At 32.4% G+C, this 27,232-nt stretch overlaps 1 protein-coding gene across 1 annotated transcript in view; it reads right to left on the bottom strand.

Annotated features, from left to right (window-relative positions):
• The window catches only part of LOC129219918 (apolipophorins-like), a 65,406-nt gene extending 38,608 nt beyond the window's left edge, over positions 1-26,798 (bottom strand). Inside the window, exons 1-14 of the mRNA XM_054854233.1 lie at positions 26,726-26,798; positions 22,142-22,183; positions 17,817-17,977; positions 13,968-14,216; positions 12,358-12,513; positions 11,132-11,327; positions 9,821-10,067; positions 8,646-8,811; positions 7,008-7,172; positions 5,774-5,923; positions 4,485-4,629; positions 2,781-3,064; positions 1,780-1,923; positions 640-974 (exon numbers count right to left, since the gene is read on the bottom strand). Coding sequence (XP_054710208.1) covers positions 640-974; positions 1,780-1,923; positions 2,781-3,064; positions 4,485-4,629; positions 5,774-5,923; positions 7,008-7,172; positions 8,646-8,811; positions 9,821-10,067; positions 11,132-11,327; positions 12,358-12,513; positions 13,968-14,216; positions 17,817-17,977; positions 22,142-22,183; positions 26,726-26,783 — 2,498 coding nt within the window. The 5' untranslated portion in view covers positions 26,784-26,798. The remainder of the gene's footprint in view (positions 1-639; positions 975-1,779; positions 1,924-2,780; positions 3,065-4,484; positions 4,630-5,773; positions 5,924-7,007; positions 7,173-8,645; positions 8,812-9,820; positions 10,068-11,131; positions 11,328-12,357; positions 12,514-13,967; positions 14,217-17,816; positions 17,978-22,141; positions 22,184-26,725) is intronic.
• Between the last annotated feature and the right edge of the window lie 434 nt (positions 26,799-27,232).

Below are 27,232 nucleotides of genomic sequence, written 5' to 3'. Positions count from 1 at the left end.
GCTAATTATCTCTCTGTCTGTACGTCGGGATCTCTGTCTGGATGTCTGGATCTCTGTGACGTGCACATCGCTTAAACCGTCCAGACGAGTTTCATGAAATTTGACACAGAATTAGTTTGTAGCATGGGGGTGTGCACCTCAAAGCAATTTTTCAAAAATTCGATTTTGTTCTTTTTATACTCTAATTTTAAGAACATTTTACCCAGAAAATTATCATAACATGGAAGAGTATATTACCAAATTATCATAACACGAAAACGTAACATGTACGAGTAAATAGCCCTAGCAAATTGGCAAGAAATTCATCATCCATTATTTGTAAATATATAGGCGAACTAAATGACTTTTTTTTTCTACTACGGGCAAAGCCGTGTGGGTACCACTAGTACAATAATAAGTGTAAGTAATGCAATTTTGTTGAATTATTGCATAAATAATGCATCGTGATGTTGGTGACATTTTTTATCAATTACTTATAGCCTTTTGTGTACACTTTATAAAATTTATTTTTTAAGATGACAAATAATTTTTCAATCGTAATTTTTAAAATTTAGTCTATGAGTGGCGATGGCTAATTTCGTCATTTAATCGAAACGTTGCGTTAATTAGCTGAACTTTGAATTATTGTTGTTTACTTACCTCGGTTCAATGTTTCCTAGAACATCAACATGCTGCATCGATTTCACGTCAAATTTCCCGCCAATTTTCAGATTAACACTTGCTGTTCCGTTAACAGCAATACGAAGAGGGAGACCACTAGTCATTGGAACTGTGAAAGTTGTATCCAGGAACATGAAACTGCGTGAATATTCTTTTTCCTGTTCTTCTGCGAGTTTTGTCACCAATTCCAGAAGGTTGATATCTGGAGCGCTATCGTCATTCTGTCTGAATTGGCTATACCAAAGGGATGATCCAAATACTTTTACATCCAAAGATCCATAGGGCTCTTGGCTAAATCGAGATTTAGCTTGGAACTGTAATTAAAAAAAATGTTGGAATAAATATTTAAAATATTTTCTTTTGAGGATGTTATGCATTTTAATATGTACCTATTATCCAAATAATTTGTTGGAATTTATAGAAAAAAGGCTAGGAGATATATCTTCAACGTTCCCTGACATTATTAGGTAATATCCAATCGAAAAAATAAAACTCATTCGTAGAAATGATGGTAACAAAATTTGAGGATTGATTAATATTCCAGTTATTTTGAGGCAAAATTGGTCTTTTTAAAAAATTTGGAAGGAATTAAAAAAGAGATAAATTTGTGATATTAATATTTTTTTTAAGATGTAATGCATTTTATCATTGTTTTAAGAGGTTTGACTAAAAATTTGGAATTTTCAGAAAAAAAAACAAGTATGTTTTAAATGATCTCTGATTTTATCATCCTTATTCGTCCAATTAATGGCGAAAAAATTTTGAGAATTAGCTAATGTTCCATTTTGTTGAGGCGACATCATTCTCTATGTGATTTGATTTTTAAAAAAAAAATATTGATATTTTTTAGAGAATTTAATTTAGTATATCTTTGGTTAAAGTGTACATCATCTTTGAGATGATATTTACCTTTTGCTCTCTTATAAGGAATTCCATTCAACATTTAAAGCGATGTGTTTTTAAGCAAAAAACACCACCTTATCAGTATTTTCTCACTTTCTTTGAAGTTATAGTGTCAGTAGTACTTCACCACTTATATTTTATTGCGTCAGAAACTAAATTCTTCGGATTTGTGATAAATCGATACACTCTGAGAGTAAAAGATAACGCATACTGTACCTTTTCATCCATATCATCAATCTTGTTGTTCGAAATTGATCGTTTCTCTCTCAGAATCTTGGCAATGTTTTTCTGCGGGAAATAACCACTGGGGCCGAAGAAGCTTTCCACAACTCTCTCCAATCCTTCCATGCGACCATCAATCTAAAAAAGGTGTGAATTGTAACTTTTACCATTGAATACAGACTCTTATATTCTAGACTTAACTAGGATTTACTTAGAAACAAAGTTTTCAGTTTATTAGGATCGGTAAGAATACTTAATATTGACGTTGCTACTTCCCGTTTTGTGCAACAAATCTTATTTCTCACTTTTCCCTTGATTCAGAAGTGATGTTACATTGTCCATCGGTTCCGAGAACCAGCTATGCATAAAATAATTCTGAGACCAAAAACTTAAAATCCGCTACGATCTTACAAAGAAAACTGCTCTATACCCACTTTTTAAAGCTAAATATGTGAAAATATTGGGAAAGTAAATGAAAAACTAATTCATTACATTATACTCCAACCAAAGTTCAAAATTTTTAATTTCTTCCTGAATAATTATCACAATTGCAAATAGTAGCGAAGAGTTGGGAGAACCGATACAGCTGCATTTATGCCGAAATAAAATGCGAGAAATAATTCCCATCTAATCTAGTAGAAATTTAAACTTTAGTCTTGGTAGATTTGAATTTGCTGCATCTACTAAACAAGCTAGAAACATTTTTTGCATTTTTTTTTTCTTGGCACAAATGTTACTGTCCCAGTTTTCCCACCGTACCGTTCCTCCTAACTCTCTACTAAGTTTTGAAAACTCAGCAACAATTTAAAAAATTTTACTTCAGACATTTTAACAGAATTTAAAAAAGAAATACTTTGTTGATAAATACAAAATAAATAAATAAATTGAAAATAAATAAAAAGAATAGTAAAAATAAATAAAAAAAACCAGAAGACTAAAAAAAGTTTTAAATCCAAATTAATCAAAAGGTTTTAAAAGGAAGGTACTGTCCTTACCTGGAAAAGGTTACACGTTTTGCCGAAAACATCGACAGTAAGATTAAACATGGCTGACTTTGGTAAATAGGAATCTGTAGAAAATATTAAGTGGCTATCCACGTGGAATCCGGAGTCAATAGATTCTAAGAAGAAAGTTGCTTCGTGGGCACTAGAGAATTTCCTCACATCTCCTTGATATTTGTTTAGAAGGTATAGATTTGAGACGATTTCACGGAATGCTTTCCTTTCTGGATGTTTGCTTTTGGCCAGAGCTGTCAAGTGGGTCCATACAAAAGATCCCACTAAAAAAATAAATAAACATGTGTAAATATTGTGTACTTATCATTGTATAACAATTTATTATGCCATTTATTTAGTAGTTATAGTTTGGCAACGCGACGTTTCTGCCTTGATAGTGAAGACAATAGACAATGTTCAAGATTCTTTATTTTATGTCTTGGGTCTGTTAATTCTGATTCAAAATGAAGGACCACTTTATGTACGTAATGACGTTAATTTATAGATATATCTCATATAAAGTTAAAAATTATAATAAGGCTGACAAGATACATAAACACAAAAAAAACAAAAAAAACTAAGTCTCTGGTAAGAGCGAAATCAATGTACACTGGCGCTTGACTATTTATTTACTTTTCAGTGAAACATCGTTTACTTTGCAGCCATATTTTTTTCTCATGCTTCAATGTGTATTAATGACTTAATATTTCGGCAGACTATTTTATAAATTAATGGAGCTTTCATATTGTTTAATTTTGTTGCAGGGTTATTTAACATTTTTATGGAACTTTTAAAAGTTTGTTCTCCTTATTTGGCAGATTTTTGACAATTTAATGACTCTTGATGGCTTAAATCATTCATATGGCATTTTTCCATCTACATTTTATCCAAGTTTTTACTATTCTTTGATTACTCAATCCAGTAGTGCCTAACGTACTGTCTGTGGGCCATACGCAGCACTCGAAGCATTCGTGTGGCACGTTGTTGTGTTCAATTTTCCGAATCGAAAGCTGTTCTGGAATAACTCAAAACAGCTGATCATCTTCATTCGACATTAAGAACGAATGCTGTAAATTTGAAAGCATGTAATCAGACATTGGCTTTCAAAAAGCAGATGAAAGCTTTGTATTTATAAAATAAGCGAATACTAATAGTGCCTTTGGTTTTTAATATTCTCTTCTTTTCCATGGTTCTCCACGTAATCTAGAAAAAAATTAAATATATTTACCTTTTTTTTGTGTGTGTTTTGGCTTACGAGACTCAACTTATTATCAGGTTCGGCCCTCGAGGAAAAAAAAGGTTCGGCACCATGGACTTAATAAACTCGAAAATCTTCAAACGACAAAACAGTGAAATAGCCAAGTAATAGAAAGTCTCAATGTATCTTTGCCCAAATATGGCGGTACACATTAGGATGGCCATACAGTTTCTTAATGGCGCCAACCAAGAAGCCAAAAAATCACAAATATTACCAATGTGCCCCTGTTCTAAATTCTAGCCTAAATATTTTCAACATGTGCAAGTCCTCTTTGAATTGGTCAATAGTTTTGTTTCGTTGAATTTATGTCTGGGTTCTCCTACTACAATAATATACGAGGCATTTGGAGTCATGTACGAGAAATTGGAGCTAAACCTAATAAAAATATTCAAAAGAGACTTTTTTAAAAATAGTTAAACACTTAAATATCATAATTCCCGCCGTACCGTGGTTGATGGTCTCCGTCATGAGCACGTCTCTGACAGCGCTAACTGTTGAAGCAGTTGGACAGTTCATAACGGCTAAATATGCTGCAATTCGAATTTCACTATCTTCGTTGTAGTTTCTGTACGTATTGAAAAGGTCTTCTCTCTGAAAACGTTCAAACTATGTTATATACAATTAAATAATATAATTAAAGCACTTATAACACAATTAGCTAATTTCAGACCAATGGGCAGCAGCAGCAAAATTTCTGTCAGGATCTGTGCTTGATTTTTTTTCACACAGTGCGCATTAGCAAAACACAAAGGACAGTAGTTTTATTGCTTTTAAGCTGAAGACAGCAATGGAGATCGGAAAATCTTATTTGCAGAATAATATTTTATCTGTTTTGCATTTGCTAAAATTTAGAGGTAGCAATTTTTTTCTCGTAATGCCTTGCCGCGTGATTGTATATTTTCATTTATAGCGTTTAATTTTGAGGTATCATGCATAAAATACCACTTTCGTATCTACTTTAAGCTTTGTGCTCTGAATTTTATTAAACATTATTGAATTTTGCTCTCCAGAAGTTATTCATTTTCATTTTATTATATTCATCACAACACTTAAGTAATTCAACCCTAGTTATTTTTCTTTATTCAATAATGCTCACTTTCACACTACTGTACCTTCTTCAATCAATGAATAAAATTGCCCTACATAGTATTATTTACTAATAATTCAATATAAAGTGCATCAAAGGAATTTAAAAAAATCGCTATATTTTATTGGTTTCATTTCAAAATCAATTAATTATGTTATGGAGATAGAAATGTCATAGCGTGAACTTCCTAAAAAAAATGATTTTTGTTTTGGCGGAAACCAAGCAAACGAAGTTGAAGTGAAAAGTAAATGTAAACAAGAGTCTATAAATCGATGAAAATATTTAAAAAAGAAAAAATTACCAACATACTTTTCAGTACAGTTATACATACAGCACTGGGCTATCATCTACTTGGTGATAAAGCATAAGAAGAAACAAAGCCCTTTCTATGTTTAAATTATTAATGTTAATTTGGAATCGAAAGGCCCAGTCTTTATACTGCTTCTTTAATTCTTGGCTAAGTCATAAATTAGAAAATTAATATTATTAATACGATTTCAATGTAAATCACTTATGAACTTGACAACAAATTAGGTGTGTTATGTCCTCCCATGTGTCCGTTACTGCACAAATATTTTACAAAATGTGAAAGGAAAAAAATCGCGTGATTCTTAGGTAAATACAACTAAATTTTTAAGTGATACATACGTTGACATCACAGCTGACACGTCGGAAAGCTTGAATAGCTGCTAGACGAACTTCTGTTCTAAGTTGAGGGTTCTTGTAGCATGCAGTCAAAATTCTCTGTCTATCGAACATGATTCCAATGTTGCTTAAAGCTTTCAACGTCAAAATTGTCTGGGGAGAAAAAACAAGATTTCTTTTTAGTATATTTCAAACTGCAATTGTGTTGCTTTTTAAAAAAATAAGTACACTGGAGCCTCGATTATTCCCTTTACTATCGTTTCGTTTATCCGCTAGCTGCGTACCCCATTTACTTTGATTTTGCACATATCTAATCTAAACTTTTGATACAACCATTATTACTTTGCATGTGATGACTTTCATACATCAAAAACTATTTCATATTATTAATGCTCATGCATTATGTATAAATGCGTGCGTACAACGCGCGTTATGCATGAATGCATGCATAGGCACATATAACGTACACGTTAAATGCATAATAGTGTTTTTCTTAGTTGCAGTTACTGTTATTATTAATTCTTTATTTATTATTATTATTATTATTTTCATCATCATCATCATCGTAATTATTATTGTTATTTTATTATTATTATTACTATTTACATGTGAGAAATAATCATTTATCGCTTAATCGTTTGTCAATATTTCACAAATGACGTACGGTTAATAGATGTTCTGCGGCAAACCATAATTATACGTGAAACATTATAACATCAATTTTCTACCTTTTATTTTACAAAATAAGTTGGCAATACCGTACAGATCATTGCATAATTCAATAACTCTGATGTTACTGTTCGGAAGCTACTCTCCAAGACATAATTATCGATAAATTACAGAAATCTTGTAACGCAATGAATTTAAAGTGGTTGTTTTTCAAATATTAAGAAATTTTGTTTTTTGATTCAAAGTTGCAATAATTTTATTAAGACAACTTATTTTACGTCTCATTTTTCAAGTGATTCAAAGTTTTTCTAAGTGGAAGGTTAACTTCGAACAAAGTTGATAGTCAATTTTAAACTGTTTTTGAATTGTTATTTTTCAATGCGGAATAACTATAGAATGCTTGAGAATTTTCTCTTCAATTTTGTATCAATAGATGCAATTACATTAATTACATATGAGGGAGGTAGTGTAGAAAACCACGAAACTGTAGTTTAAAGTTAATCTGAATGACTGTAACTTTGATAACTGTTCATAGACGTAACGAATGATAAATAAAGTTTGAACTCACCTTCTTGTCCTCAGCACTGTAGCAGTTATCTCCCAAGTTTTGAACAAGTTTAGATACGGCTGCTTCAACTTCACGACTTTGATAACAGTCATTGGATTTGCAGAAGGTGTGAATGAGTGCTGAAACACCAAGCAGTGCTTGTTCGTGTCTTCCATCCAAAAGTGGCTAGAACATTGAAAACTTATTGATAATCCAGTTTTTTTTTTTTTTGTTTTGTTTTGTTTCATACAAATTCAATTTATAGTACATTACATAAAATTTTCAAAAACTGATTTTTTTCTGATGTTTTTAAAGTGGGCAGTTTATTACAATTGATTTATTTTATAAAGTATATTTATTTGCTTTTTAAAAAAACAGACCTTTGACAACGAGGGAAAAATAAAATCCGATGCGCTTTGTTTTTACCCGGAAGAAAGAACTTAACAAACAATATTTCTTTCTTTTTTATATTATTTTTCTTTTTTTTTCTTTTTAATTTTTAACACTTTCTTTTTCTTTTTTTGGATAGCGATGAAGAGTTTTTGTTATAGAAATGAGTATATTTGCTGCATTATTTAAAAGCTGCTACTACTTTATTTGCTCGCTTATTTATTTTTTACGAATCTGTTTCATTAGATCAGCGAGATTTATGTTAAAATGGTTTTTGATTTTAATCTTGGAGCTCAATTTAGCAGATTTTACTTGACGAGAATAAGTCTCTGTATCTTTTAAAAGTGAGGAACCAATTTAGGAGACTAAAATTTTAGTGTTTTTAATAAAAAAAATTTTTTAACAGAAAATAAATAATCCGAATTTCTTTAAACTTGGAGGATATTTTATTCATTCTTAGAAGTACACCGTCTAATTTTTTGAAATCATTTCAACCAGAATTAGTGGGATTAAAAGCGGCTGTCTATGGAGCAGTCTCCATCAAAACTTGTTGCTGGTGGGCATTACCGAAGTCTCAATTTTGGTCCGTAATTATTATTTTCTTCTCATAAACATTATATTTCCTAAGAATATGAACCTAATTGTGATCAAAAAAGTTGAAAATTGGACACATTCGAAGTGTTTGATTACAATGTTAAGTTTTTCTACCATTTTTTTTTCACATTTACGGCATTAAAAAATACTTTTATTAATGATATAATCAAAAAGTTAGTTTCATATAGAGTATAATTGAATAGAGAATATTTAGACGAATTTTTAGAACAATTCGTCAATATATTTTTGAGCCAGAATGCCTACCAGTTGAAAAAAAGTTGTTTCGATAAAAACGTGTTTAAAAAAAAAAAAAAAAAAATGATGTGAACGTTTTCGAATCTGAACAGTATCTTTAAGTGCTCATAGCATCGGAACTAATCGGAATTTTCCACTGATATTTTGGCAACGTATTCTTGAATAGTTTTACCAACATTTTATGACATTAAAAAAAAAGTGGATTTTTTGACTCGTCTGAACCTGTTCATCCCCTTAACAAGTTGTAGTTTAAAACACCCATTCATTTTGTTTCCAACTATAATGTACGAGTATGTCTATTGAAAAGTACAACGACAGAATTTTAAGAAAATCAATAGTTATCATCTATTTTAAACAACAAAAACACGCAAACAAGTAAATACATTGAATTTAAACAATAATGATGTTCTAGTGCCGTACCGTGAAAGTGGAAATTATATCTGCTGTGGGCTCAGAAATGAACGATAAAGATGTCAACCAAAATTTGCTCTCAGCTTCTGTCACCACATTTCTAGTAATCATTTCATACATGAACTTCGCCGAATCAGATGTTGCCACAAGTGGTATGGCATCCATGAAGAATTTTCTGAAAATTATAAGAAAAAATTAGACGTTTTTCAAGTAAATTATTCAAAAACTAGAAAATCTCCCGTCAAAGTATAATGAGTGAAAATTGCTTTTACATTTAAACGAAGCATTTGCCTGTTTGGTAATATTCTGATGGTTGAAATATTAACCCTAACTCCAGAGGATTAGCAACCCTAACTCTAGAGGATTAGCCCCCAACTCCAGTAGATAGTGTTCAATGTTGACTACTTTTTCGTTTCTTCGTTCTTTTCAAATGACGGTGTTACCAGTAAAACAGTTAAGTAACCGGATCCAGTTCTTCCTCGTCAAAATAAATCCCTGCATATCAAAGATTACCAAAAAATTCTATGAAATTATCATGCTATGGCACGAGTTGATGTCATTGTTGATGACATCAGAGCGTTACTCGATCAGTTAATTGGCTATTATATACATGAGGACATTTTATATAGATGCAGCTCCCAAACCGACCAATGCAACGGTTATTTAAAAGAAAAAAAACTTACATTTTATTATTCCCTAACACAAGCGTTTGTTCTTAAATGACACCACTAATTAATATAAATTTGAGTTTTATTCATTATAAACATTTGAATTGTAGCTAAAAAGTCATCAAAGGATTTTGATTAAGCACAATTTAAAAAGGATTTCACAAATAACAATAAAATTTGTAAAGATTCCTTCTTTCGAAATCTTTTCTAATTTTTGCCAAATAGAGTTACATAAGGTTTCGCGTCAGATGTAGTTTACAAAACAATCTAGAAACTAATTTGGAAAAAATAAAAATACATAAACACTGTAAATTAAAACTGGCTTGTAAAAAAATAATTTTCTTTAAATGAATACGTCCGATGAAATAATTTTAAATATTGCATTCTGTCAAAGAGCTTTTGTGGAATTCTTGAAGTGTGATAATTTGTAAAAATGCTTCAAACTAGTTTTAAAATGTATTCTGTGTGTGTGCGTGTCTTTTATAACTATAGAAAGAATTACAATTGTGGTTATACCTGGATTTCGAGTTTTCAGGACAAATCCTTTCAGCTCTTTGGTATAAAGATCGCAGTGATTCAACGGGCAATTTTTTCAACTTGTACACAAAAGCAGAAAATTTCTTTGGAACAGTTATTGAGATATCCTGTTGTGATGCTTCGCACAAATCCTTCAGAGCTTGTTCAGTTTGTTCTTCCCTCTTCGAGGGATCATCTTCTTGCTTAGAGTGTCGGAAAAGCAAACTTTCAGTTGTTGGACGGTAATCTGGAAAATACCAGTTAAAAACGTTCGTTTGGTTTTTCTGCCTAAAGATTCAGATTAGCACGTTTTATAGAAAGCAATGAAGGGGGGGGGGGAATTGGCATTGAATTGCAGATTAGGGTAACGGCTCCAGTAACAGACAAGGGTCCATTAACAGGCAGTCGTAATTTTGGATTTAAATTAATAATTATATAATATATTAATAATTATATTTATTAAATTTAATTTTAGGCGGGAAAAACTGATGTTGCTGCGACCCATGAATACGGCGCAACCATCTAGTGGTATCAGATTGAATTTTATGAGCCACTTGGTATTCACACAAGGCAGTGGTAGAAGGTTATGAACAGCCACCACGAGATCTGCAGGTGGTTCTTATTCATTTGCATTTAATAAGGTTTTAAATCTAAAATTAAAGAACTTTTGCATATTTTGAAGAGGAAAGGAGACATGGGCGCCCATATGCAAAATAGTAAGGGGGGGGGGGCTCAGATATTTTAACATGGTGTAGCGTGATATTTTCCCCATGAAAACCAATTTCAAGGCTGATTAGGGTCATTAAAATTACTTATTCATTAATGGCTGGATAAGAAATATTTTTACATTTTTGCAAAGAAAAAAATACTAAAAACAAGGAAGTTCTCATTTCTAGGGGGGGAGGGGGCTCGAGCCCCCCCTTTCTCCCTTATATGGGCGCCCTTGAAAGGAGAATTTTGTCCATTATTCTTCCTTTCTTCATCCAATCTGTTACTGGGTATCATCAGAATTGTCGGTGTCTTACTGGGGGTTGGACCTTTTTTCGAAATTGAGCAAATAAAAATAGAATTAACCAATTCAGAAGATCCAGAAGCAGTCAAACGTTAGATGAGCTATAGTTGAATGAGAGAAAAATAGTTTCAAAATCTAAATACATGAAAAGTCTCAAAAAATTAAGTCAACCTGAGAGCGAAGTCTTAGACCTGCCTGTTACTGGTGTCATTAGCCTACTAAGACATTAAAAATTTTCAAAGGTTTTTAAGACCTTGGAATATGCTGCGAGGTTCCACCAAAACCTGCTTCCAACTTACCAGTTCCGGTAAACGTTCTTCTGCTAATAGTTGCGTAGGATAGTTTCTGCGTAACAGTTGTGACTACACCACTGCCTCCATTGGAAAACGGCCTGAACACGAGTTTTTCGCTACATGTTGATGTTTTAAGGAATCCATCACCAATCACCTGCTCGCACTCTTGGCTACCTTTTACCAGTGGAAGAGATCTTCTTTCCTGTAGACATGAATAACCATATTAATTAAATATATTGAAAAGATTATATTACTGCGACATAAACCTGTAAAATCTGATGTGCATGCAATATGGTTTTTTAAATAATGGAAAAACTAAAGTTAGGCTGCGAAAACCACGTTTTTCATGGAAAATTTCAAGCATTTAGCTATAAAACATATTTTTAGTTAATTAATTCCATTTTTCTTAGGTTCATATGATTTTTGGTAAAGAAGAGTTAAACACAAATGTTTTAAAAATGATGATAACGTAAGTACACTGGAAGTGTTAAGTAAACGGTACTTTTTCGCGAAAAAAAAACAGTACAAAAAAAAAAAAAAATTTAAACTTTTTAAAGCAAATAAATAATTAAAGTATACTATTTATGACACATAGATAGTAATGTCAAGCATTGGAAAAGTTCAGGTGCAAATATTATGAAAGAAAAAAGTACTGCAGGTGTTTGCATACTTTAACAAAAAAAGTTTAGCATCCTCTACGTTACTTCCCTTCCATCACTTAAGGTTTTACCAGGACCTTCATTTCAAAATTTTCTAAGTAAAGGGAGGGGAGGGGTTGTGTCCAAAACATTTTATTGATTGACCCCCCCCCCCCCACCTCGATCGGCCAAATTACAGGCCTGGGGGTTAAACTTACCATTTTCTTCTTATCTCACTTCTTTTTCTTCTTCTCTTCTTCTTATTATTATTTACATCCTCATTATCAATATTGTTATTATTGAGTCATCATTATGTTTAATATTAAAGCTATTATAATCGTTGCTAATATTTATCCTATAGTTATAATTTTATAATTATTATTACTAATATTAATATTAGCAGGACTAGTAGTATTGGTAGTATATGCAATGGCACTGGTCGTAATAATAATAATAATAGTAAAATCATATCTCAATCAAAACCCTCGCCATCCTAGAATCTACTTTAAAACAGTTGGGGAAACAAATCTTCAACAGCAAATAATTTGAATTTTTATACTGTTTTATGTGTTTGCAAACATCGTAAATGCTTACAAAATCATCGGCGTAGGGTGTTCCTTGAAGGTACGTTTCAACATTTTCTCTGTCAGTGCAAGATGAAAGATCCTTGAGTTTTCGAATGGTGTGTGTTCCTTGCCAACTTGTTCCCAGGGAATGATATTCAGCTGTACATTTTCCCAGTACATCAGTCTAAATGAACATAAACAGAAAAATATATTTATATGTGTTGATTATATAAAATTACAGAAATTTAAATTTGGAAACACACGTTGTAAACTTCATTTATCTAAAATTCATCAATATTGTTACTATTAAGGGGTGTCGGTGCCCTGTTCACAAGCAACGGTTAATCACTAAATTTTATGCACCTTTTTTTCAAAATGTTTTATGATAGAAACTTACAATTTTCAGTGTTCTCGAGATATATCTAAGAGTCTACTGAAGTGAAATTTTAAGGCAATTCTGTTAATTTAATAATTTATTAAATTTTAAACAATAGTTACTTTTTAAATTAAAAAAAGGAGTTTTTGCAAATTTTCAAACTATGTAAAGTGGTTTTCTAGAAAAAGGAACATTAGTTTTGAAAGTCCACGTTTTGAGAAAATAGCGTTTAACAGTAAAATTGTACCGATATTTCAATACATTACTCCCCCATTATTATTTAAACTGAGTTACTTTTAATGTACATAAAATCATGAATTCGGTGTCGTTTGAAAACTCTTGATTTGATTATCTTGAACAGATAAAAGCCAATTCTCCTTAAATTCAATAATATGGTGAAGCATATTGTAACTATCTGCATTGCAACTACGTAAAATATACGTTTTTTGATTTTTATGTATTTATGTTGAATTTTTGGTACAGACAAAACTGAACCACCTGTAAACAATTCCAGTGCGTAATAGTTGTCAAATTAATTGCTAAATTGAAATAATTCCCTAATTATTTACTCTTAACATAATTTCTTTTCTATAAAGAAATGATACCAGTCAAAAGAACTTGTATTTCTAATGTGATGTGCTTTCGGAGAAGGCAACGAACCTGATAGCGAAACATTCCACTGTAAAGTTGTATGAACGTCATTGCGAGTCACATTAGTCACAAGTCACAAAGTGACAGAATTGTGACGTCTGAAAGGAGTCACGCTTTGGCATGCTTGTGACTTTTCTGCCGCTCCTACGACAAGTAATTTAGGACCAGTCCCTTTGGGACATTTTGAAGACGTCATTGCAACGTAACTTTTTGACGTCACTGCGAGTCACATCGGTCACAAGTCACAAACTGACAGAATCGTGACCTCTGACAAGAGTCACGATGTGGCGTGTTTGTGACTTCGCTGCCACGTCACTGCAACAAGTAATTTGTGATCGGTCCAAGTGTGAGTTTATGAAGACGTCACTGTAACGTCACTTTGTGATGCCGCCTAGTAATGTACGAGTAACATTCACAAGTTGACACAACCTGTTAATAATTGTACAGCGACTTTTCACGAGTGTCACGCAACGGTGACCATTATGTGACCTTCACGTGACTTTCAAATAACGGTCAAACTTTATAATAGGAGATTTAATGAAAATTTAATAGAAGCTGATCTGCATACAGATCTTATTGCATGTAAAAAAAAAGCATTCTGAGAAAATTACCTCCAAAGCTCTTGTGGTCCAATCTGGCTTGACCACGTAGGACTGGAATGCTGATAAGACACCTTTCTGGATGTTGAGCACCCAGTCTGGGACATCTTCCTTAGGGCAAACGTGCTCCACCTTTCCATTTTGAAATGAAAACCTCAAGACATGCCTTTCGACTGATTTCGCGAAATCGCGAGCTCCTCGAATGGTGTTGAGGTAGTCGGGACTTTCTGGATCGGAGAGCTTCAACGTCACCCCTCGAAGCTAAAATAGAAAGAAATATTTTAGCCAGCAAGTACTGGCAATACCGTATAGTACAAGCAGTGACTATATGAAAACACCCCTTTTTCTCTAAAAAAAACATAAGCATATGATTTTTTGCTCGCCATATGCAGCTTCAAGTTGCCTGAACCCACTGAAGCATGATTGTTTCCCCAAAAAACTGGTAAAAAATAGTTTATTAAGAAAATTAATACATCAGAAAATTAATATATAGGTATAATGCAAGTTATTTTTTTGCAATTTCAACTGTGTGTAAGAGGGGGATATCAAAGAAATAAAATTTAAACGACTTTATTACTTGCTTATTTTAAATTTCAAACCATTTAAGTCAAATTAAAATTGCTACATTTACTAACATAATAATGTCTAAAAAATCAGTTTCAGCTCAAAACTAGTTGTCTAAGAATGGTGCTTTGTATTGTGACTAGAAGCAGTAGTCTGAGCTTTTATTGTCGAAATCATACACGTTTTCTTATTTCACAGTTTCGGAACATTGTTCTACCACCACAGTAATCAGGTTACAAGGTTATTTTGCGTTAACAATTATAACTTTACAAGTAATTATTTCTTCTGTATTAACATAAATACGTGCCTTTTACAGTATGTGTTCGATCCGTGTGAGTAAAATTGAAAGTCATATTGCGCAATTAGGATCAGGACACACAGTGTCAGGAAAAGTGCGCAATATGGTTCAAAGTGGGTTTCTTTTTCTTCGAAAAAGGAAAAACGGAGAAGTGAAAATGAAAATGAAGGCGGTGCTTTATGAATTATTATGACCACAGGACAGAACAGAAGATTCGGTGCAAAAAAAAAAAAAAAAAAGAAAAAGAAAAAAAAATCCTCAAACAAAAGGGGCTCATATGGACAGCGCTGGTACAGCCCGTGCAGGCAAACATTTTCCCGATTTTTGAAAATAAAATAAAATTTCAGCTAAAATTCTTGGTTTGAGCTTTTTAATGCCAGAACTCTAAATTTCATTTTGCGTTCATTATTATTTTCATTTCTTAATCGTTGTACTTGTAATTGGAAAAAATTAAATATTTATTATCCGGTGTTTTTACCCAATTTTCAAAAATTGGTTATTTTTTTGAAACTGGATAAGCTGATTATTCCTCATACGTAGAATACAACATCTTTACTCGTCAGAAATTCATAAGTTGTTTCGATTTTTCAATTAAATAATTAAAACATGTAATACATAATTATTTGAATGGTTCTTTTGAATTGCGTTTACTGTATGTTTAGTTTTGGAAATTGTTATTTTTCAAGGTCTTTCAAAAATTATCAAAAAGCGCTCTTAATGTTAAATTTATGCTCTTAAAATACGAAATACTTTGTAAACCATAGTCGCATTTGTATTATGCATGTACACAGGGCCGGATTACCGAATAGGCTAATTAGGCCGTGACCTAGAGCCTTCGCTTCACGGAGCCCCTAAATGGCTAAAAATGTTTCATTTAATGGCTTAAAGTGTAAAACCTGACTACAAAGGGCCCCCAACAAGAGCGTTTGGTCGAGGGCTGATATCTTAACCGTGTCCTGTATGTGCTTCAGGATTTTTTTCAAATTAAGGAAAATTTAATCATCATTTTCTTAAACTTTCTTACCAGATTTAATCACCGGGTGCGATGAATTTCACTTTTTTTTAAAGAATTTGTAAACTAGGCGTCAAGATAAAATAATCCTTTAATCAAAAACAAGTTACGCAGTTGTTTGATTTGGATCCTGATAAGAGTCATTAATATCTAACAGTTCAATCACCATTCCTTAATCTTGTGTTCGTAGCCTTGTTTATTATTTAACCTTTGACTCCTTTGCTGTCCCACGGTCCAATGGAAAGGTCAATTGGCTCTTCAACTCAAAGGATCGAACCAATGGACTTCAAGGATTTCGTAACATGAGCAAATGTCTTTTGTGTATTTCACTTCATCGGGTAAACAGATATTTGGTATTGATTGATTGGTTATCTGTTCCCACGCAAAGAGATCTCTCGATCGGGAGTTGGCGTGGTAGACCTCAGTGAAGAGGAATAATGCGTTCTTTCATCACGCAAAACAACAAAAAAAAATGTATTTATGTTAACAGGAATTTTCTATCCTTAACCATGATTTTTTAATTATAGTGATAAATTCATTTTTTTTTTTTTTTGTTAATTTAAGAATTTGTTCATTGGAGACTTTGATTTGGGCCATTCCACGAAAATATCAACCCTTTGTCCAGCACATGACGGTTTATATATTTCACTAAAAAGTAATGATTTTAAAGGGTAATGACGAAATGTTTTGCAAACGAAATCACTCATAAGTCTGTACAATCGAGCCCGCTTATTAGAATATCGGTTAAAAGAATATCCCGTTTAATATAATACATTTTCAATGTACTGAACCAATGCAATGTGTTATTTTGATCCCGTTTAACGGAATATCCCGCTTATTAGAATATTTTTTCCATGAAGAATGGCTATTCCATTAAGCGGGTTCGAGCAATTTGTTAACCAGACAAATTATTATTTTTAAGGAAAAATATGAGGTGTCACAGAGGGATAAAAATGACCGTTTTCCGTGGAATGGGCCATTTGACTAAAATCTATTCCTGAGTATGAAGTTAAAAATGCAGTGAAGTCTCAACTATCCGCGGTCTTTCCCTTTCAAAAAAAAAAAAAAAAAAAAACCTTTTTTTCAGCGACGATCAATGAAATGAAAATAAATGCACATATTTGAAATCAACAAGTGCAAAATCTAGTTTCAGACATTCCTCTTTCTCCCCCCCCCCGTCCGTTTCAAGGTCACCGAAATCTGACTCGTTAAAATCTGAGACCTACTCCACTCACTGATTTTTAGATACACACTACCTACGCGCCTGAACGAGTGATCATTCCCTTCCATTGACATCAAACTTTCCAAGGACACTGAAAATTGACTAGTTGATTTTTAAAAATCCACACAACTAAAAACCTGATTTTTAGATCTACCCCACCTATCCGTTTAAATGATTATCCAGACCAGTTTTGTTTTAAAAAAAAATCCCAACTTCCCCTATCCGTTTTTGGTGTAATCTAGCTTGATATGTTTCAGTCAATCTGTTTTCACGATATACTGGTGTATTTTTGTAATTCATTTGCAATAATGAATGATTCTTTTTTAACTTTTTTTCATAAAACTATTGTTTTTTTTAGCTATAGTTCAAATGTAAGCGATTGTTATTGATTTTCTAAAGCTGTTGGATATACTAGTATAGCTTTTTATCTATTTTTTTGTACTATAAAATCAAAATTTCAACCATACATCCACTCCATCGCAGCGTAGCTGTAGTTTAAAAAATCAAGCTTTACAAAATCACATTTATAAGATAGTACAGACTCGAAGACTAGGTTGAGCTGTATCTTGTGTAAAACATTGTTTCTGTATAAATAAATCTGGGATTTAAATATATATATATATATATATATATATATATATATATATATATATATATATATATATATATATATATATATATCTTTACGTGGCTTTTTTTAATTTTATGAAAAACAAAATAATAAAAAAATGTTTGGTACAAAATATTACTCAGCTGCTATCTTACCCTTAAAGAAAGATCACATTTTGAAAGGACTTCGATGTCGACTTGAGCTGTCAACTGTAGTTGGGTCTTGTCCTGGAAGGAGCCCTGGACGGCAGTGACTGTCGTTGTTTCATAGTCGTATGTATAAACGCTACCTGACCGCAGCAAAAAGTCGTGCTCTTCTGCAAAAAACACATAAAAATATAAAACATGAGAATAAAAGTTAAAATAAAAAGCCTTGTAAATAGCACAGAAACTGTCAAGAAAGGAAACTATCATAAAATTGTTAATAAAAACCAATTTACTTTTTTTCCCCTTTTTAATCATAGTTTTCGTATTTTAACATTGATCAATTTTCATTTAACTTTTTGAAATAATGCCAGCTTTGAATAAAATTAGTTTGTGAATTGCACCGAAACTTCTTTTTTTCTTTTACTTCCATTGACTATTTATTTTTAAAAGTATTTAATCTCTTGAATCAAAGTATTTTTCTTTATTTGTCTCCTTTTTGGCAATTCAACACAAAAGCATTCCAGCATTTAATTTTTTTTTCTCAGATGATAGTTTTAGTCCAGAAACCTGATTGTTATTTAATGATAATGTATGTAATCGCGAATTCTATCATTTTACAGTCTACTCTCACTCTAAAACTGGCAAAAAGGACAACATTAACCAACTTGAAAATAAATTTTTTAGAAACTTATAAGCGGAATTTGTGACTGCATGCAATGATCTAGGTCAGCGATTTTCATCGTAAGAAAATTTGACCGGTCCTCAGAGATATTTGCTCGTCCACGATAATAAATAAATAAATAAATAAATAAATAAATGAAAAAAAAAAACTTACTCAAAAAAGAGCATAATATACTATATGAAATTTAAGCATGAATTTTGTGATTAATTTTCAAAATAGTCTATGATTTTTCTCAACTTTTGTTTACTAACTCAAGTATAGTCATGGCAATTATTAACTATCTACTATCTTTACACTTAAATATTTTGTGAAACTTCCTTAATATTATAAGCAAAGGTTATTTATTTACATTTCATTAAGTCTTATTTTATATACATATACATTTATATATGTATAATTCTTTTTTTTTTTTTGAAAAGGAGAAAGGTATATTCAGTAAATTAATGAATATACCTTGCCTCGCGTTCAATCTTCGAGTTGAACCGAACCATTGCTTCGGTCACTCGTCTGGTCTGCTAATCCTGTATTAGCTACCAGTTTGTTTCGCACTCTTGGCTTCCTTAAGATGTTTTCCATCTCCAGCTCAGTCACTTTCCTATGCCGGGCTGATGAGTGCTAATAAGCACGAAACTGCAGTCCTCGGCTGGAAATGACTGAGCTGGCGGTGTATTCCATGTATTTCTGCTTTAGCCCTGGCTAATGGGCGGTAATTTACTGAATATATGTAAGTTTGGTGTAATAAATATTATAACATATTAAAACCCCGCTATTCATTTTGAAACATCCTGTACTTTGCAACAACAGTGGTAGTGTAACGACGTTACGCACATAGCTTAACATAATTCCCATTTCGGCAATAGTTTGACTTTGTGCGGCCTTAAGTACCAGTGCTACGAGTTTCGATATTCCGAAGTAAACTGAAATTTACTACAATAAAAACCAAAATATCCTTTTACTACATTGCTAAAGTTTAAAAGCTCTCTAACGTTGCACTTTCCACATTACACCAGTTGGACTCCAAACTGATGAGAAAGTACGGAACATTTTTTAAAAAAGGGAGGGGGGAGGGAATCAGGAAAGAATTTATTAATAGTTATCAGGATGTATGAAACATTACATAAAAAATTTCTATGCCGAACGATGTAAATAATTTAAAGTATTACAGACGTATCTTTAAGGGCTTAGAAAAATGGAAATCACTATATACTCAAACTTGTTTTTGTGCAGTGGCCCGCATACAAATTTGCATGAAAAAAAATCGTTCAAAACTTCACGAGCAGCTATAAAGAATAGTTTTCGCAACACAGTTAAAAAATATTTTTGTATGCGGTGGGTAGGGACAGCATAAAAAAAAGTCTCAAGTAGAAAATAACACAAAAACTTTCGACATAACAAAGAATTTCTCATTTAAACGAATTCAAGACTCCGCAGCTACTTGGAATCTCATCAAACCTTTTATAAGAACACTAGCTGCAAAACCCGGCGTTGCTCGGGTTAAAATACATTGCATGTTTAATGGTACATAAAATATTTAAGAATTCTCTTTTTAACGTAGATAATATAGATTTCAATTTTAAATATTGAGAGACTTAGTCGACCATTAAACATGCGATGTATAGAGAGTATAACAAATTAATTAACTAATTAATTAATTGAAATTGAAATAATTATAAGTTAAAATACGAAACATCTTAGTAAATTGAAAAGTTATGTTTTATTTTACGCTAACGTTCACAGACGTTTTGGAACTTTTTAGATCATTCTAAAACCTTTTAAAACTTTCTAAATCATTCTGGAAATTTCTAGAACATTCTTAGTCGATTGTAGCGTTTGCACATGTTTTGGAACTTTCTGGATCATTCTAGAAATAATGAGAATCTTCTAGAACAATCTAGATCGATTGTAACAGTTGCACACATTCTGGAGTTTTCTAGACTATTCCTAAAATTTTATGAACTTTCTCGTAGTTCTCATAAGTTAGAAAAGGACAGACATATACTTTTTCACATTTTTGCCACCCACAACCACCCACTTCCACCCACCGCGACCAAACTCCCTTATTCCCACCAGGAGACCAAGGGGTGCTTACCACCCCAAGCAGAAGTTGATTGGAATTGGTGGTGATAGAGAAAACCCTGTCTTTACGTACGCACATTAGCATTTTATATATATATATTAAGATTAAGATTTATAAGTTACACATGCAAACATTTTAAAAATTTTTATTCGCATGTGCTCCTATTTTACACACTCAAAACTTGTCAAAACGTGTACACATTATTCTTCGTAGTCTGACAACATGCGAACTTTCTGGTTCAAAATCACTTTCATCACTCAGGGGCGTCCCGAAATTACATTTTTGGGAGGGCGGAAAATCTCAATTCACCGAATGGAACTCCAAATTTGGCCGAATGTAAATCCAAATTTTGCTGAATGATGATAGTTTTGCCGAATGGTGATAATTTTGTTTTAATAACTCTAACTTTTGCAGAACGGAACTCCAAATTTTACCGAATGATGACAATTTTGTCGAATAGAACTCCAAATTTTGCCGCTGGATGATAATTTTGCCGAATAGAACTACAAATTTTGCCTAATGGAACTCCATATTTTGCCGAAATAACTCGAAATTTTTCAGAATGGAACTCAAATTTTGCCGAATAATGATAACTTTGCCGACTGGAACTCCAAATTTTGCCGAATAAGGATGATTTTGCTGAACAGAACACCAAATTTTGCTGCATGATAATAATTTTACCAAATAATGATAATTTTGCTGAATCATCAGAAAAAAAAATTGCCTGATAAGGAACTTTTTGGGAGGTCACAGTGACTTCCCATCGGGGAGCCCCTGTCGTCACTACAATATACTACCTAGTTCTCGGTTTACAAATAATTTCGTCAGATGAATCCCAATATAATTGAAATTTTTAAAAACGAACAAAAATAGTGCGATCAAAAAAAAAAAAAAAAAAAGAAAGAAAAATTAATTTGAATTCTGAAATTTTGAATTCAAATTATGTTTTTCGCAATCACGAATTGCGACAGGACCCTACTCATTGGAGTTATTGTTTCTAGAAACGGCTCCTGCCCCCCCCCCCCCAAACCTGCCTCTCCTCCTGGGCGGTTACGTGTGCATAGTTGTGTGTGTAAGTGTGTAGGTTTGTATGTGTGCGTAGACCTGTGTGTATGCACGTAGGCGTGTGTGAGTGTATGTGTGTGAAGTCGTGTGTGAGCGTGTGTGTATTACACTAGTACATGGACACCTCCGACCAGGAGAAACGGATAGCTCAGGACCGGAGCAGCTGCGCCGCTTGCAGAGGACGGTGGGCGGTGCTGCTGCAGCGGCTTCTGGTCCAAGCTGAAAAAGGCACGGACCTCAAAAATGGTCAAATGAGAACAATAAGCAATCGTGATTGCTCAAAAAAGACTGTACAAAAACAGGTTTGAATGCAGGTTATATGTTTAATGAATGAAATCGAATGGATTAACCGTTGATGTGCTTAATTCGAAATTAATACATTTAAAACGTTTCGTGAAACTCTAACAAAAACAAATGCTTAACCCCATGACTTAAATCCCATTTCGATTTTTGAATGTTGTGGGCATACACTTTAAAAGAAAAAATACTGAACGGGGAAAACATGCTTACCTGTACAGTACCTTGCACATTGTTCCTCTCTGACTACGGGAACTGAAAAGAAAAAAAAAATTTTCAGAAGCATCAAATGTTTTTAAGTCAAAAGTTTGAGAAACTTGAAACCATAGCATAATGCAAAATATAACGTAAATAGTAGCATGGCTGACATTAAATACATTCAATATTACATATATAGTAAAATATGCGTGTAGTGAGCAGGTTTTTAGTTTCACTAATGAACATTTTAAATGTTTAATATTGAATGAAGCATTCGTTCGTCAGCTTATTTCTAGTTTCGTGTATTTGTTCTTAACACTTAAAGCACAAAACTTACACAGATTTATTTAATTTTGTTTTAACCCTTTCAACGCATAACGTGTTTAATCTGACACATAAAAAAATTCATTCAAAAAAAAAAAAAAATCACCCATTTTGGAGCAAATAGTTCTTATCGCTCATATTTTTACATAGCAGAGGAAAATGATACTAAAATCACACATTTATTTATTTCGCAGAAAAGCTTCAGAATGCGATACTTTACCCTTACGTGTATTAATGAATGGCTTTAGAAGTTAAATAGGGTAATTTGCAGGACAATATATGAAAACACTTCTCTACGTTCACAACGAAACTATATTGAACATAACGAATGAACATTTTACGCACTCAAGAATTTTTCTTCACATGGGTACGAAAGAAATTTTATGTTAACGACCTTAATTTTTAAATTTGGGAAAAAACCAAAATAACAAGTTCAAAAACAGTTAAAAAGTGTCAAAGAATTCCATATGTCTTAATATGTAATGTTTCCAAATATGCAGGTGGAATAAAAATAAAGGAATATGATTTTATTCGATTAAGTGTAAAATTTTGTTGAAAACAAAAACTTTGGAATATTCTTTCATTATTAAATTTTCAAGAATTTTCACTTTAATATTTTCATGCAGCAATTCCAACTCAAACTATTCTTCTATTTTTAAAATCGTAACTATCATTAATTTTATTATTATTATTATTATTATTATTATTATTATTATTATTATTAGTTTTATTATTATTAATTTTTCTTTATTTCTTTGCTTATTTTGATGATTGATGACATTTAATTGCGTTGTTCGTATGCGGAATATAATATTTACTATTCATTTGAAATAAAACATTTGTGCACTAACTTTTCGGCTTTTATAATTCTTTTAGCGACAAGTTGTATTGTATACAGTGTTATATAATGTATAACATGACGTAGAAAATAATGCCTCAAAATGATGGACATGCAGAAAAAATTATAAGTAATTATTTTACTTTAAATATAAAACAAATAAAGAGTTTATTTCCAGCTGCATGCTTTTGAGAGTCTTACCTAATATACAGTAGACTCATGCTACAAATCAATTGGACTTTGAAGAACGCATATAACTGAAGTTTTCTATGAGTTATGTTTCTTAGAGCTAACGCGAACTCTTCGCCCGTAGAATGAGATTTTTTGAAAGCGAAGTGCGCAGCGTAGGTATTGACTTCATTATTGACGACTAAACATTGGCTTCAAGAGTGGATTTTTATCCTTTCAGCATCATTAAAGATGGAAGCTCTCACCAGTTTTTTAGTACGTAAGAATAACCGCTGAGTATTTTCTTTTTTTTTTCTGTCGTTCTAAATGAAAAAAAATCAAATAAATATAATGGCACCTAAGGGCGTTGCGTCATCTAATGCAAGCGATGATGAGAAGATCAAATTTCTTACAAATAAGAAAGGTTTCGTGTATAATGTAAATAATTTATTGTTACTTCAAAATGCGTTTAAAAAGACAATACGCATTTAGTACTTAAGGAAGAAAACAGTAGTACAGTGGCCACCACTTATTTGAATCACGTATGATCTAAACAGTTTTGATTCCATAAAGCTACTGATTCAATAAAGCAGGATTTTGTTCTGTTTTTGCCGATTTGTTTCATTTAAGAGGTGGATTCCATTAACCATTGATTCAATTAACCGGCGTCCACTGTATAAAGTTAAAGAATGTCTTAAGAAAGTTTGGAGGGTGCTCATAAGTGGTTAAAATAATAATGTATAGTTATCAAAAAAAAAAAAAAAAATTATGCACTTTTTTTTTACAACGCGAAGTTTTGACTTAAGCAATGGGTCGTGAAACACATCAGTCGCATGAGTCAAGACTCCACTGCATGTAGTATATGTACATTTTAAAACGGTTCTCATTTCAAGGACATGAAGATATTACCAACTAATAACAAATCCTATCTCATCTGCAAGCACTGTTCCCCTTCGAAACTAACCCCTGGTCATGTTTTTAATTGCCAGTATTAGCGCCCTCCTCCAACTTGGAGCACCACCAATTGAGATCCTCTACAACCATCGGGCTCCAGAATTAGCAGATCTTGTCATCAAGACTTTTGGAGGCATTTAAAGCTTTCGCACTCTGCACGTCATTAGACACGACAACAACAGCAGAAAACGATTCTAAATAAAAACTGTTTTGCTAAATCAGAACTAAAACGATTGCACTACTCCAGCATAAGTGCCAAATTGCTTTAAATCAATGAAAATTCTTATATCTATTCCCACCAAAAGCATTTCAACTTTTAAATTACACATTTACAGTTTCATTTGAAAAATTTTCAGTCAAATTCTCATTTGCATAAATGTATCAAAAATGCCTTCTAAAATATGAACATTATAACTTTTAATGATAAGCAACACCAAAAAGTGGTTTGCAATACGAAGTAGCTGTTATACATCTGTTGGAACAATCATAATTATGGAAAGCATCTCACAGTCATCATTTCACTTAGTTTATGTAGATTCAAATTTCTATCGGTAATTAAAAGTAGTCTTAAAACTCAGTTTTGGATACTGCATTAAAAAATGAGTCTCTTAAAGCTCATTTTTTTCCATGAAATTCATTACAACATTTAGTTTTCATTTCCTATATAAAAAGGACTACAAAAAACACTTATATTTAAATAAACATTTTTGACTAATAATGTACTCATACAATTCTTAAAACGTATTCGGAATCATTTCAAACATAAATCTGATTAAAATATTTTCAAGAGACAAAAGCGACTATCATTTCGTTGGCTAACTCTAATTAAAAATAATATACGAAAATTGCAATACTTTTTCACTGTTAAAGAAATATTTTCATTACAAATTTAGCATGCATATGTTATCCTCACAATGTGTCGAATATTGTTCACAGAACTGTACGTTTTAATACAGTACAGTTGAACTTTTATAGGTCCCGTATTTGTATATTATCTTCTATTTCAGTATTACTTCGCAAAGGAAAACTTGCATCCAGTATGTAATCCACGGATAAAGGTACATATTTTTTTCTAATCTTTTATACTCCAGACATGTCATTATTATACATTTCATCCTTCATCTCAAACAAAACCAGAATTAAGATGAGGTCAAGGAAATTAAAAAGGAAAAACATCAATCGAGCCCCTAGAGCAGGAAGCAAACTTCAGAATAGTTATTCGAAGTTTGCCACCAAATTGTCCACCAGGCACATAACTTTATACAGCGAAACTCGTCCAATTTAGATTCATCTGCGATTAATTGAGCACCAAAATCCCATTTTTTTAAACAATGAAATCATTGAAAAAGATGGAGGGGGTGGGTGGAGGAGTTGTTTTCGTAGTTCACTTTAATTTACCATAAACCTATGACTTTAAACCATCATCCAGCTTCGAGATACATATGTTCAATTGAAGTCCAAGATTTCTAAGCTTAAACATTGCATCGAAAGAAGAATAGGTAACAAATGCTGGGTAAAAAAGATTCTAAAAATTTGCTTTTAAACTGATGATTGAAATAATGGAAAACCTCGAAAACATTATTACCAACGTTAGCAGATTTTCAAAAGTCCATTATCCAGAATTACTTGTCTGCTTAGACCTTTACAGAAAATATTTAGTTAACTTAAACTACAATCGACTTTATAATTGCTTGTATCCATTTTTGTTAAAGCATCTATTATATTAAAACTTGTTCCACCAATCATACAAAACAGAATAGCTATACTGCCGTGCTAAGTGCAAAATTAGTATCTACAGCAGAGTACTAAATGAGACATTGCTTTTTTGAGTTTTGTAATTCCATATGCTTGATTCAGAAGCAGCTTTTTCAGAATATTTTAAAAAATATTTCCCATTCACAAATGACCGTAAAAACTTATATTCAAGCGGAACATATTACATAAATTAAATGAATCAACTAACTAACGTTTTGATGCACAAAAACTGCAGATTACTGGCTTCTCTCCGATGACTTTTAATCTAATAGCTCACAATTATTTTTATTGAAAAAGATGTTCCTTGTAGCACCAAAACACGTGTTTGCAGTAATTTAAATTTTGTGTGCATCAATAGGTTGGATCATTGATTTATTTAATTTTCAAGCACAAAGGTATTTATTCATTATTAAGTTACGTAAATACTATCTGTTTACAATAATTCAATTTTATTTTTTTTAAAAAAGTACAGATACGAAATTTCGTTCTTAGCACGACAATAATAATAAACGCAATATAAAAATCCACCTATATCCGATATTCCTGAGCAACCAACTTACCTGCAACTGCACCGACGACGAAGGCACACAACAACACAAATTTTCGATTCGCAGCCATACGTGAAAAAGGAATTCGTCTTCAAAGCAAACGCATCCCCTTAAGCTGCCTGGAACTCTACAATAGTCCCACTCTTCAGCTAACTCGAGAATGCTTGTGACGAGCGCGTAGTGACTCTGCGGTTTTATTTGGTTGACCCTAAAGATCCATAGTCCACTCGGATCCAAGGAGAATCCGTGCAGCAGCTTTTGACCCCAGCAGCTGAAGGTCTCCTCTCGAGCAAGATAAGATTATTAATCCGCAAGATCCGATTTATCGGCAGTTCCTCGGGAACCGGAGGATGCATGTGATGGTTGGAAATCTCTGGACAGCGGGATTTTTTGGAGGAAAAACTCGTTGCATAACGCTACGAAAGAGTAGTTAAAAAAAATAACATCAATCATGGATAAAATGAAGGATATACCATCGTTTTGATGCACAAAACATGCAAATTGCTGCATCAAAACGTT

This window comes from Uloborus diversus, chromosome 4 (assembly GCF_026930045.1).
Source record: "Uloborus diversus isolate 005 chromosome 4, Udiv.v.3.1, whole genome shotgun sequence".
Classification (NCBI taxonomy): domain Eukaryota; kingdom Metazoa; phylum Arthropoda; class Arachnida; order Araneae; family Uloboridae; genus Uloborus; species Uloborus diversus.
The sequence above is the reverse complement of the archived record's forward strand: the minus strand, read 5'-3'. Positions and strand labels throughout refer to the sequence as shown.